At 36.1% G+C, this 13883-nt stretch overlaps 2 protein-coding genes across 2 annotated transcripts in view; one reads left to right on the top strand and one right to left on the bottom strand.

The window, feature by feature from the left end:
• Nucleotides 1-3142: 3142 nt before the first annotated feature.
• Nucleotides 3143-5332, top strand: LOC136809561 (uncharacterized). The gene is made up of 3 exons (XM_067066099.1): nt 3143-3249; nt 4311-4467; nt 5057-5332. The coding sequence occupies exons 1-3, from the start codon at nt 3201-3203 to the stop codon at nt 5313-5315; spliced, it is 465 nt and encodes a 154-aa protein (XP_066922200.1). The 5' UTR covers nt 3143-3200; the 3' UTR covers nt 5316-5332.
• Nucleotides 5333-7581: 2249 nt separating this feature from the next.
• Nucleotides 7582-13883, bottom strand: part of LOC136809532 (uncharacterized) — a 30193-nt gene continuing 23891 nt past the window's right edge. Inside the window, exons 16-19 of the mRNA XM_067066072.1 lie at nt 13193-13286; nt 11000-11371; nt 10042-10167; nt 7582-8984 (exon numbers count right to left, since the gene is read on the bottom strand). Coding sequence (XP_066922173.1) covers nt 8587-8984; nt 10042-10167; nt 11000-11371; nt 13193-13286 — 990 coding nt within the window. The 3' untranslated portion in view covers nt 7582-8586. The remainder of the gene's footprint in view (nt 8985-10041; nt 10168-10999; nt 11372-13192; nt 13287-13883) is intronic.

The raw sequence follows: 13883 nt of genomic DNA on the forward strand, positions 1-13883 counted from the left end.
TCCCTTATTCAACATCCCAACTGCAGCCGTGTTGTCACAGTAAATATGGACAACCTTATTACACAAGTAAGGTGCCCAGCGTTCCAAGGCAAAAACAATGCAAAGCGCTTCCTTGTAGTTGATGTGCAAGCCTGCAAGGACAGGAGCATCAACCAAAAAGTTAGAATAGAACCAATCATTGTCAAAAACTGCTCCGATGTCAGTTGTACAGGCATCCGTGTGGATGTTAGTAACAGGTCTAGTGTCATGAAAGGAACACTGACCATTAAAAATCTCAAGAAAATCCAACCACCAAGAAATGTCCTTAAAAAACTCCTCACTCAACCGACACTTGGATGACTGTTTCCGTAAGGAGCCCATTAGGTCAAGTACGAGGCAAAAAAGTTCTCCCTCCATAAATAACTTTGCAAGCCCAGTTAAGACGGCCAGCAACCTGTTGTAGCTGCCTCTTTGATGCACGAGCTCGGGACTGAAAAGACAGTAGTGCATCTTTCAGATCACCTAGCTTCTTGACTGGGAGCGAGAGAGTCAAAGAGGTGGTGTCAATCTCAACTACAAGAAATACCAGTCTTGTGCAAGGTGGGACAAGCTTAAAGGGGCTGATGGTAAAACCTAGGGAAACCAGAAGAGAGGAAAGAGTATCAAAGGCAGCTTGACATTCATGCTGAGTCCTACCAATGACCAAGAAATCGTCAAGATACACTATGATCAAAGGGTAGCCTCTTCTCTGCATCATACGTCTGACACTCTGAGTTGGACGATGAAAAATACCAGGGGCACTGCGTGCACCAAAAGGGAGACGTGTGTCTTTTAGATACGTGCAATGGCTATCCCCACTAAATTTCCACTTCAAACCGAGAGCATCCCGGTTAGAAGAATGGACTGGGACAGACCGATACACATGTCTCAAATCCATCTTAGCGATGAAGAAATCCTTCCCTATCAACCTGCAGGCGTCTTGAGCATTGAACAGTCATGGATCAAACGGAGATCCTCAGAATTAGGCTTTGGAACTGCTCCAAGTGCACTGACTATCACAGGCTTTTCAGTAGCAACAATGTAATTTCCGTCTGCAAGTTCTTCAAGGATAGTAGCTTCAACTTTCCCTTTAGAACCCTGGCCAATAGCACAATTATAGTTATTCATCTCCGTAGGGCTGATTGAAGCATCTGCTGGGAGCAATTGAAATCCATTGACCACACCATCAAACAAAAATTGACGGTCCGGATCATTTTGGAGCTCTTTGTCCCAAAGTGCAGAATCAAGCGGAGAAGGACCAGGTTCAGAAGAAAAGAGTCATTGAGAGCCACCCTCATTCACAGGATGCAGAAAACCCTGATGTGATTTTCCACAAGCCTGAGAGCCAACCTTATGGTTATAGGCATGAGTGTACCTGCAGGGTGACTTCTGACAACCTTTTCTTGAATTAAACATTCGACAAATCTCAGAGCCAGACGAGAGATGTGTCATTGTGGGAGGACCAGAAACCTTACTGTTACCCGCAAGACCTGAGAGTAAAGAATCAATCTTGGGTGAGGAAGTGCCATGCCCTAGCCCACGAGGTAGCTTTGCAGCCCAGCGAGATGATCGATTCCAGAAGCTCAGTTTCTTGATTTTTAAGATCTCGAAGATGTTGGCGGTAATGATCCATCTGCTCTGTTGAGAAGGAATGAGAATCGGGGCTTTTCCTTGTGTTTTCAGCAGATGAGCGACGATTTCGTGTAGATGGAGAAGAAGACGGAGACGGCGGTGGAGGTGGACCTTGGCAGTTTTTGCTTGGATGACCAAAATCATGTAAGTCATGACTTCTTTGGCATCCGGGGCATTTTTTCTTTCTGGTACCAGTAGAGTTATCCTCACTGATTGGAGTACCAGGTGGAGTAGTCAGGAACATAAGAATTGAAAAGAATAGTCTTTTAGCAAGCATTTTGACAGATAAACAGTAACAGGAGATAAATATAAAAATAGCAAAAAACAGCAGTCTGCACTGAAGAACTGAAGAACTGAAGAACTGAAAAAGGCCCATGTGGAAAATCTGAGTCCTTAAAAGGGGCATGAAAGTGAGGCTGAATCAAGAGTCCGGATTAGGACCAAAACAAACCAATTGCATCTAAACCCTGATATACAAAAACATATATCAGACACGAAAATTAGTCAAAAAGACTAACTGTAACGATCAATCCTGGGGTAATTGTCCGAGGGACAATTGTCACGGACAGTGGCGTTGTGACAGGGGGGCGGGGTGCATACGCCCCCCCCAGCGGAGCTTTTTTGAAGGGGCACCAAAAGAGATTTTTTTAAACGCCCCAATCTTAAAGATCATATTTTATTATGCGCCTTGAATTGTGCTCCAGGACCAATTTTACTCAGATGATTTTTAATTATTTGCAATTTTTCTCGCTCGCTTCGCTCGCAATAAAGTTAATTGGTAACTTCTTTGCAATCTTGCTAATTTACAAGTTTTTTTGTGTACAGTATAGCACTATTAAATTAAAATCTAACTGCGCCCCAAGACCAATTTGCTGGTAACAATATTTTAAAATCATAAAACATCAATTTTTTTGCTTGCTTCGCTCACATTACACATTGTTTCTTTCTTTTCACTCTAGCAAGTGTCAAATTTGTCGATTTATTTATTTAGTGATTTAGGGTATCTTGGCAGTCGATTTTCAAAAATGTTCTAGTCGGCTCCAACCATAGTGGGGCCTGTTTTTCCCTTTTCCATTCATCAAAGATATATCTACTCTTATCCACTAAATATTTCCTTCCTCATTATGCCTAGGCAAACAAACGAATAAGTAAAAGTTTAGAAACTTGTGGGTGGGAGCGCCATTTTGGAAAATCGGGGACTCATTTAAAAAAAATTGACTTTGGCCTCTCCAGAAAAATTTTCCCACAACGCCATTGGTCACGGGGAGCAATTGTCCTAGAATCTTACAATTGACTTTTTAAGAAAGATTCGTATGTGCATTTTCGTGAATATTTACCCACCTCTGATTGTTTATTTTGAAACTTTTACTTTCTCTCTAGAGAGGGAATAAACACAGCTTAATCTATAAGTTTATACAGCTGTTCTACAGTCTAAACTTTAGTATCTGCAAATATACACTAATCTTTATATTTAATGCTGACACAATTTAAATCAATTTCAAACCAGTGAAGAATCGAAAAGAGGAAAGTGGTCAAACTGTACACGAAAGATGTTTCAATTAGCGTTTGTTGTGAGCTTGTTCATTCTAGCTGCATCAGGTGAGATTTATTTGAATATTTCTATATTTTATCTATAAGATGGATATATCTTTTTAGTAGAGGATGAGTAGAAGCACAAATACAGAAATACAGAGTACCCTTTATAAGTTAGGGCCAATTAAATATATGGTGTATTTTCACAGTTTCGCTGTAAGCATTTGTTCCTCAATTTATCCCTAAGCGATTTCGATCTATCATTTATTTAGTACACATAAAATTGGGCATTGGACACTCGTCGAAATCAAATCCTTAAAAATGAGTCTTATTGATCTACTTTAGCTATCTTATCGGCCCTTTCTACACCGGCCCTTATTAGCGTTATTTTTGAGCTCGTGGCGTAATAAGGGCCGGCGTTAAAAGGGCCAAGATTATGCAATTTTAACTTAAAAGCGGCGTTAAATTTTTATCATTATTTCTCAATTTAAAGAATTTTAGATATGATTCGAAGACGAACATTATCCCTTGTTTTACTCCATATTTAAAACTTCAGTGAAATATTAAATCAGTGATTTTCGATGGAATTTTCAACAATTTAATGCTGAAAAATGATATTTTAATGTAAATCTTAGCCATTATTTACCAATTGAAGCATAAGTAGTCATTTTTACAAATTTTGGCGTTATCAACGGCCCAAAATTGGCCTCTGGCGTAATATGGGCCGGCGTAAAAAGGGCTGATAAGGTATGGAAATACCAGATTATACCATTACCAATAATTTCAAACGAATACCCCCTCCCAGTCCCGATAAGGAAGTTGCATATACGCTTTTTTTATAAGAACATCCAGACTTTTTGAAGCCTTAGGATGTTCTTAACTTTTTGAGTTTTAAGCTTCCTAACATGTTTTTATTTTTGCCATTTTTTAGTATTTTTGTCCAAATTTGTTGTTCTAGAGCCCGCAAAGTCTTAAAATGTTGTTAACTTGTTCTTAACATTTTGGTCATCGAAGCCTGATATTCTTAAATAGTTTGTTCTTAAAAAAAAGCAAAAGGGTAGTTTACCTTCCTATCGTTTTTACTTTGCCTCTCTCATTCTAAGTATACATTTACTTCCTTATAATAGCGAATGATTGTGAAAAAAGCACATACGAAAAGCTTGGATGTTTCAAACGACAACCAAAACTGTTACCAGATTTAATCCTTAACGATCGTGATCCTACACATGATAATTACACTGGAAGAAATATTGATTGGGTTGAATATGCAAGCTACTTGAATGAGTGAGTATTATTGATTACAGATTACTGTAAAGCCCGAAAGGGCTAGATATTGTGCTTTCAGCTCTTCCAAGCAAAAAAAGTGAATATCACAAAAAATATTGCTGGCATTGTTTTCAAAAACCCGCGAAGCTTATTACAAGCGCTGAAATTCTATTGTAATGTCATTTGATCTAGGTAAGATTTCCTACCTAACCTCGGCACACTTTTCAGCCAATGCACGACATCTGGCCTTTTGGGTTTTATGAATTTATGGACGAAACCTCTCAATCAGGGAACAGGTAAGTATGATTTCCTCCATGCTCAAGTTGAAACGCTTAGCGCTGTCCAGATATTCCTAGTTCTTTTCACGCGACACACAGTTACTACTGGTGCATATATAACGATGACACTTGCTCTTGCATAGTGCTCTTCACGATCGTAGAACAATAACGCACCGATATTTAGAGCTTTAACTTGATGGGAAAATCAATCTACATCATTTGCCAGATAGATTTTGAAATTGGTAATCATCCCGGAGGGTCTCCTCCCAACTGGAAATCGATTACAATCCTCATGAAAACCATAGTTTATATTTCATAATTGGTTTTAGATTTACATGCCGTTGTTCAGACAAAGCCAAGAAGATGGGTTATAAATACTTCGCCCTTGGTTTCTACGGTGAATGCTGGGCTGGAAAAGATATGAAAGAATTCGTCAAAGTTATGAACGACTTTTCTCAAGGTTCAATGAAATGTATTAATGGTAATTACTGGGCTTGCGACAATATGACGACTTCACCTTGCACTGGAGGCGCCAATACTGAATATATTTATTTAGTAGTAGGAGATGATGAAGAAGGAGAAGAATAAATCTTATTTTAATGCAACTCGTAATCTATTCTATTGTCCAAAGGGGGGGGGGCTTAGACAAGAAACAGTTACTACTAATGGGGCCTTCAAGCGTTTTGCGCGAATGCGTGAATGGGCATTTTCAGTTGCGTGAATGCGTGAAAATTGAAAAAACCAATGCGTGAATTAAAAAAAACTTGCGTGAACGTGAAAATCCACTTTTTGATTGCGTGAATGCGTGAATCTGGGCTATTTTGTGTGTGAATAAGTGAATCTTCCTTTTTTTTCACCGATTGTGTGCAGTTTCCCCGATTTTTCCCGAAAATTTTCCGATTTTCTGGAAAATCGGGTTATTGCGTGAAACTCAAGTAAAATTTGCGTGAATGCGTGAATTTCGAAAACAAATTGCGTGATAGCATGAATTGAGGGTCCGCTGGGGGAGGGGAGGGCTCAGTAATAGATGTGTTGACCTTAAGGGTCGTTTTTTTTGCCTTTGCAGGTCTTTCTACTCTCAAACAAGAAACAGTCAAAAGGGTCTTCCCTGGTATTTTTAAAGGTTTTAGCTTAACTTTATGTCTGGCTGCGTAATAAAGTCACAGAAGCTGATCCACTTGGGTTATGAGCATAAAATTTGGTACTTGATTTGGGGAACTTTATTCAAGCATGATTTCTTATCAAAGCTTGCCAGGTTTTCTTTGAAATACAATACTACAACTGCAAAAGTATCTGAATTCTTTCACGCTGATATACACATATACACAAATTAAGACATAACCATAAGGAAATATTTCGAAAAGAATCTAAGATGGTGAGCTTGAATTTCCAAATACCAATAATGTGTAAATCCAGCACCTTATAAGGAGTGTCTCGAAAAAAAAAGTCATGTGTTAAAACACGAACACAAGTTGGAAGGTTTCTTCAAAGTCATTATAAAAACACTGGTCTGGACGGCTTTTGTCTCTTTTTATTGTTAAAGGATGAAGCTTACATACCAAAATCGATTTATTTTACTTTTGATCATATGATTAAAAAATAGACCAATCCCAAGAGGATATTTTGGTAACGTGATCAAAAAGTAAGCAAATCGCAACTTGCATTTTGTTTATAACAAAAGCAAATTAAACAAAAAGCTAAATAATACATTGCCAGACCGGGGTTTTTTATAATGACTATGGTTTTCTGTTGATGTATGTCAAAAATGTATTGATTAACGTGTATAAAAATGTTAAAATGTTTAATCGCACGATGGGTTATTTTTTCTTATTTGGCACGCCCTCAAAGAGAGCAGTTAATCGTTAATTGCATCCTGTAGAGAGCAATTAATCATTAATCACACTCCCCAATGCCACGCCAATGTTTACAAAATGTTTTTAGTGTTTTTTCTTATATTTTTTTTGCATCGAACGTTTTAATACACGGTTTTCATGTCTCGGCTGAGCATGCGCATTACGGTCTTCGCGCCGATTCCTATTTTGATGGTAGGAAAAGGTCGTCAACTAATCCGTCGGTGAAATATCTGAATGCTTTTCCTAGTTTATATTCTCTGTCAAGTTGAGCGATAAACTGAGGACCCTGGAGATTTACATAGCGAGACATATCTTGATAATACATTGAAGGCCATTTCGTAATTGCGTCCTTCTCTTTGAGCCATCCGTCTTGAATTTTTAAGGGGTCTTTGATCCTTTTTTCGCCAACTTTTAGTTTTAGAACATATTCTCCTTCAAGGGCTTTTTCTTCGCTCTGCTTTGTAGGCACAAGAGGAGCGTTCTCACAGTGAGCGACATAGGTTCTGAAAAGAAAAAACTGTTTTTAAAACCACAGTTAAAAAAAACTATTTATGAATTTATAAAATGAGCTGTCAATCAATAATTGCGTTGGTGTACGGTAGGTGATAAGTAGACATTGACTGAGTGAGGCTTCGATTCCCCTAGTTGAAAATTTTTTACCTTGCAACAAGTTCATCAAATGTTCCATTAGTATATCTTTTCCATGTGAATTTGAGTATCTCCTCAATGAAACCTCAGACCATAATTTGAAATTGTCAAAAGTTGTTTTTTCTTTATTGTTTTCGACCATTTTGTTGTTGAAAAATTTTCGCGGGCTTTCTTCAAAAAATAAACAATCGAAAGTGGTTCGGGAGTGTTGCCTTATCTCAAATAGCAACAACAAATACCAAGAAAGACACCACCATGACTTTTTTCTGAATAAAAGATGTATATTTCTTAAAAATAATGCTAGAAATAGTGAAAAACTAGAAATATATGTAGAGATATAACTTCAACTGGACAAATACTGCCTTAATACTGAAATATTGAGAGGTGCAAGCATTCGGGTCTTTTTTCGAAAAAGATGTTCTAAATTGCACAATTTTTTTGGATTTTTTGTTCAAACATTTGGAGGAAGACTTGTTTTATATCAAAATACATGATTTCAGTGCAAATCCTTGATTTTTAAGGAAAAAAGGGAAGGAGAACAACAATTGCACTTGTGATTTTTTGTTTCGAATTTTCCTTGTCCTTTCGGACTCGGAAAATTAATAACAAAAAAACCACTCGTGACCACATGTGATTACATATACTTATTACACAATTGATATCTTAATTATGTTTGTTGCGTTTCTGCTTCATTATAATCATTTAAGTGTTAATTACCGTGTTGTGATAAAGAGAAAAATCACTTATGAATATAGAGAACCTTTTTTCGTGACACCCTGTACAGGGTGTCCCTAATTAAAGTATCGAGTTTGAACATGCGATTGAGTAGAAAAGTTTGTGTGTGTTATCGCTAAAATATAAGAACGTTCTCCATCACACAGGCTTATTACAAAAAGGTAGTTACAACGTATAAATTAATTGTAATAAGAAAGAAAAAAGAGGGAGAGCTTAAAATACAATTTTGTGAATACGCACATAAAACTTTCTACTCAATCGCATGTTCAAACTCGATACTTTAATTAGGGACACCCTGTATGACCTGTATATGCATCCACTTTACAAAAGAAATTCTTCTTCAGTTTATGTACATATCCAGTTTTTTACCAATTGTAATTACTTCAACCGATTAGATTTTACTAAGAAAACAAGTAGAGGGGATTAAATTTGCTCCTGGAAATTGCTTACATTACATTAAAAATAAACGTGAAAATTGTGCATAAAATTAATCACAAATAAATCCATGATAAGATCTTTAAATCTAGCCTTTGTTATGAAAGTTTCATACGTTTTTAGGCAGAAAAAACTTTTATAAATACGTGCATATAATTAACATAAAGTTCCGCGTTTAAATAGTTCAATTAAATCGTACAAACACCATAATTGCATGACCAATACGGAATCGATGAAATCGGTAAAAATTTGTACGTGTAAAATCTAGCACAATTTGTTATTACAACTGTACCATAATCATCACCACAGTAAAACGTGCGGAAATATATCCTTACGGGACGCGAATCTCCAAGTGGGATAGAGACATTTTGAGACAAGTATCCAGGACTTCTTGTTCCACAACTACCTGGTGCTGGGCATCCATTGTAAAGCTGTGTTCCGGCTTCCCCACCAAATCGATGCCAGCCGGTTGTGAGGAATCGAGCATCGCAAGAAGTTTCATTTGATTGGATGGTGGAATTATGATGAACGTTTCTCCAGCTCTCATTGTGCATAGTGTAGTTTGAACAACCCTCGACTTCTTCCACTGAAATAAAATGAATAAAGAGAGTCGTTTATATGAGTCTTGAACACTTTCCCATCCCTTTATCTAAGATCCTGGATGATTCCCATAGGCGTAGCGAGATACACTTCAAAATTTATGGGTGAGAGCGGTTTTTACGATACTGTAATTATTGTCTTTGTTTTATCAAAAGATAATGAATATGTCATAAACGTCTGCACTCCCTCATAAATTTTGCAAGGTATCTCGCTACGCCTATGATTGCCATGACTATTTTATATTTATAAACTGTGATACTCACGCTACAAAATGCTTGAATAGGACAGCACTTTAACTGATATTTTCACGGAAAGAAAAATAAGGCCGATCACCATCAAAACAATTAGTTTAGCGCATCTTTCTATTGAAAGTTTTACTATTTAAAGGGGGAAATTTTGGGACGAGATGGAGTTTTTACAACCTTCTTTTTTGATTTGGTTTGTCATTGCCAGTAATAAAACAATTTTGTTCCTTTTTATAAAGAACGCGTCATCTTTATTACTTCAAATGACCAATTATTAAAATTATCTTATAAAAACTCCATGTCATCTGGGAATTTTAATCAAAGCATGCACTGCAACAATTTCTCAACAAATAGCAATGTAACTTTGATCAACATTTTCTAAGTAAATAGGAGAAGGAAGCTTGATGTGAAAGTTATCCGTTCAATATTTTCAGATCAAAATCATTATGGGGGTGGCGTACGGGGTTTGCGATTTCCGAAATACCGAATAATTTTGCTAAAATTTCCACTCCGTAAAAAAATACTTGCAATTCCGATACAGATTTTTTGGGGTATTTTTCCTCGTTTTGACTAATTTTTCATCAAATTTGATTTTTCATGTATATGAATTCCGAAAAAGGGGGATAAAAACTTTATAATACCGAAATTATGAAGCAAAAATTCACGGATTTCTCCAGTACCGAAACAATTTCAGTATTCCGAAATACCGAAGGAATTTTGCCCGATTTCCGAAATTCCGAAGAAAAAAGGGTCGATTTCCACCATACGCCCCCACCATTATGTGTTACTTTAACTTACAACTGTTTTCACACCGCACGCCATAAAATCTTTCAGTACAATTACAAGAAAGCCGTCCGTTGGTAAACGAGCAAGTTCCACCATTCGAACAAAACGAATCACAAGATCTCTCCACAAGATCAGCATCTATAATGACGAAAAAAAAACAAAGTAGTGTTTGTTCTATGTAATGTAGCGAACGTAGCTTGATGTCTGAAGGAAACAACAATCCTGCCCTCTTGGAAACTCGTGATCAGAAGACTACACCTAAACTTCTTTTTGCAAAATTACTGGATAGTTCTAAAATTCCTTCTGTTAAATCTTTTCGGTGTAAACAATGTTAGACCAATACACAAAAATTCTTCATTTTTTTCATCTTCGTTTTTTTTCTGCAATTTTCTTTTTTATAAAAATTGTCAACCTATTAGAGAATTCCTTCGAGAATATCTTTACAACGATGTATATCTTTTTTAAATAGCATACTAAAAAAAGTCCGTTTTTAGTATTAAGTTGGAGATTTGATATTTCACAGAAAAGTGCTACCAAGGGGTATTTCGGGTCCCATATCTTCCGAAGGACTTTTCTGTTTGCCTTGAAATTTAAAAAACTTCTTAATCTAAGGTTGAACTACCACTGGTGTAAAAATGAACGTTATAGCATAAGTAGAAAAAAAGCTCAATTTTTACAATCGCAAATTTAACCAATAAAAATCACGAATTTTTCAACCATTCAAATATAGCGCTTTTAATTCTCTGAAACAAGTAAAAAAAATTTCCATAATCATATATGACTATCAAAAGTTACAGGCATTCTTGTTTCCACTGCCAATTATATCTGGACAGACTTTAGAAAATTTTTAAGAAGTAAAGTTTACACATACTTTTGAGGAAGATTTCAGCGCATTAGTATTATCAAACTTTTACTTTTTTAAGCTACTGGTGAGCTGTAGAAGATCTTTTTTTTAAAGATAAGGTCCTACCTTTTTGACAAACGACATTTTTACATTCTGTGCAATCCTCAACTTTCCATCCATTTTTACCATCTGTATTATTCACTACTGCGCAGTTGTGACCTGGAATACTTCCCGGTTGTCCAGGATACCATTTAGTAAATCCAAGGGAAGTCGAATCTCCCCATTTCCAGACTCCCGTTGAAGATTTCGTCAAATCCAACCATGAAGGTCCTGTTATTCTTTCTTCAACAGAGGTCGATTGCAACGCATTGTTTATAATGGGCAAAGACGCACCAAATTTGTTTTGACATTCAGCCTTGGCTGCACTAAAGGAAGCACAATTCGGCATTGAATGGTAACAAGTTCCATTTCGAAAACTTCCACCATTGGGGCAGAGATCTAGAAGAAAGAGAATGAACTTGATCCAATCGAACTTGAAACAAATATCGTTCAGATATTCGACATGAAATATCGGATACTGTTAAAAAATTCGGTGAAGCTTGATGGATCCAACGAAGTGCAGGTAAAGTCTATTCCCGGGGGGGGGGGGTACTACCCTTGTCGACCGACGGGGGTGCTCAAATTTTCTACTTTTTCCCCAAATTTTCCAAAATAGACACCCTACGAGGGACTTATTTTTCTATTTTTGCGACCCTACCTGGGACTCGTGGAGGTTAAAAAAGGTACCCTGGCCAGTGGAGCATCCCCGTAACCCATCTTGCCCTAGTACCCCCCCCCCCCCGGGGGTCTATTCGCTTTAATTGTGCATTAATCTTTGTTTTGCTAGCTATTTTTCAACCAATGTTTTAATTTCTTCCATAGCTTTACTGCATCAAACTACAGCCTCCAGAAAGCATGTCATTTGAGTTTAAAAAAACCCTGTTTTTTGCTGTTAATTTCTGTTGATCTATTAGAGGACATATCAGTGGAGAACATGATGGATAAGATATATGGAGACATCTTCTTTCAGCTGACTACGTTTGATGTTGAGTTTTAGAGTTCGTAACTAGCGCTCCTTTATGGATAGAGCGAAAAAGACTAGGCCCGAGACATGTGAGATTAAATGTCCGGTAACCGATTAATGTAAACAAAAGCAAAACGAAAGTCGTCAAATTATCGACAATTTCATCCCAATCAATCACCTTCAACAGGTGAGTAACCCTTCACGCATAGCTATGGCAAAAGAAAAATTACGTATATTGAAGCAGGAAGGTTCAAACATAGTATAAGAAAGCCGCGGCTGGAATATGTACAGCATTATCTTTTCAGTTAATCGCTGTTCCATCTCTGTCTCCGAGCTTTATAAGAACATCACAGATGCTCAGTTTATTATTGGTAGATAGTTTTTGAAATTTTTCTCTTACTTTCCTTCACAAAAAGTTTTTTTAATGCTAGATATCTTTGAATCTGTACCCAATAGAACACTTGAACTAATTTTGGACATATTTTAGGGGTATTTTGTGGAAACAATGGTTTTTTGCCAAAATTGAAATTATAAGAACTATATTCAAAGATGACAATTTTCTTGTCAGTTTGAATGATAAATTTTGAAAGTGCTGGCTTGAAATTTTCACAGAATTATCTTGATGTACTTTTTCATTGGTTTCTAAAAAGATTACACTGAAATATTGTGAAGGCATTTGAGGCACTTTATTAACTTTTTAGTCCTTTTAGCCCAGCCATTTTGTGCTTGTTTAAATTTCTTTTTGTGGATCTTTCATTTACAATGATTTTATGATGCAAATGTATCATCAAGGGCATATAATTAATGTCTAAAACCCACTGAGGAGTAAGTATTAACGACAAACCAATAAAATTTACCATTAAAGATGCTACATTACTGATTTCTTGATCAACAAATAGTCATCAAATACGACAGAGATAGAACAACAGAAATTCAGATGTTATCATTCCAGCCGCGGCTTTCTTATACTATGGTTCAAAGTACCACTGTACCAAGACTGAAGTTCATTCTTCATTTTTCACCTTTATTTTTATTTTATTTTGAATATTTGAAACTTTTCATTGAAAATCATAATGCTGCGAAATATATTTTCAACGATATCAAGGTTTATCAAAATTGAAATATTGGTTGAGTAATGGCAAGCAAAATAACAGTTAGTGCACACTTAAAGTGAATCGACTCGAATCGAATCGAAAATTTTCTGTATGCTTCATTTTTGTTTTTTGAAAGTCATGAAAGAAATAGAATAAACATACTTGGGAACACTAGTATTCCAATCTTTAGCAATGGTCTTGAAATTGAACTCCTCAGTGATTTCAAACAAATTGTTAATTTAGCTCGGTCAATTTTCTAAAAATAAATAGATTATGAAATATGTTATTGTCAGTTAAATTTAGATATCTAGCCAAGGTTATAAAAAGTTGTCGATGAAATGAAATAAAAACTTGTCTGTGTATGGATGTGCATTTGAAATTCAATGGAATTTAAGATCTGAGTGGATTTTTATGAATTACGGCATACGGTACTTGAATTCATTACCCTGAGTATCAAAGGTTGAATTTTCAAAGAATATATATCAACCTCTGAAGACCAATAATATAAATTTTATCGCACATCAAAGACGAAAATAAATATTACCATATTAAAGTCTAGCAGAGTATTAATATGCAATTTATTATTTACGAATTCCCAAGAAACCTCCAAGTGTAATTGAAATGAGTTTCTTTCGAAAAAAATCTTTTACATGATCCCCAAATGTATAACAATAATTACTAAATTTTTAATTTTGAAAATGTTAGTTCAATTGAATCGAAATAATAGACATACTTTATGTTTTGATTCTCTATCGCTGACTCTTTTTTAAAAGCATTGATGACATTTTTGAGTTGTGTTTTCAACGACGGGAATAAAGATACCAATTTTGATCTTCATCCTAGATCTTGGGTT

Source organism: Clytia hemisphaerica, unplaced genomic scaffold, assembly GCF_902728285.1.
Source record: "Clytia hemisphaerica strain Z4C2 unplaced genomic scaffold, Clytia hemisphaerica genome assembly, whole genome shotgun sequence".
NCBI lineage: Eukaryota > Metazoa > Cnidaria > Hydrozoa > Leptothecata > Clytiidae > Clytia > Clytia hemisphaerica.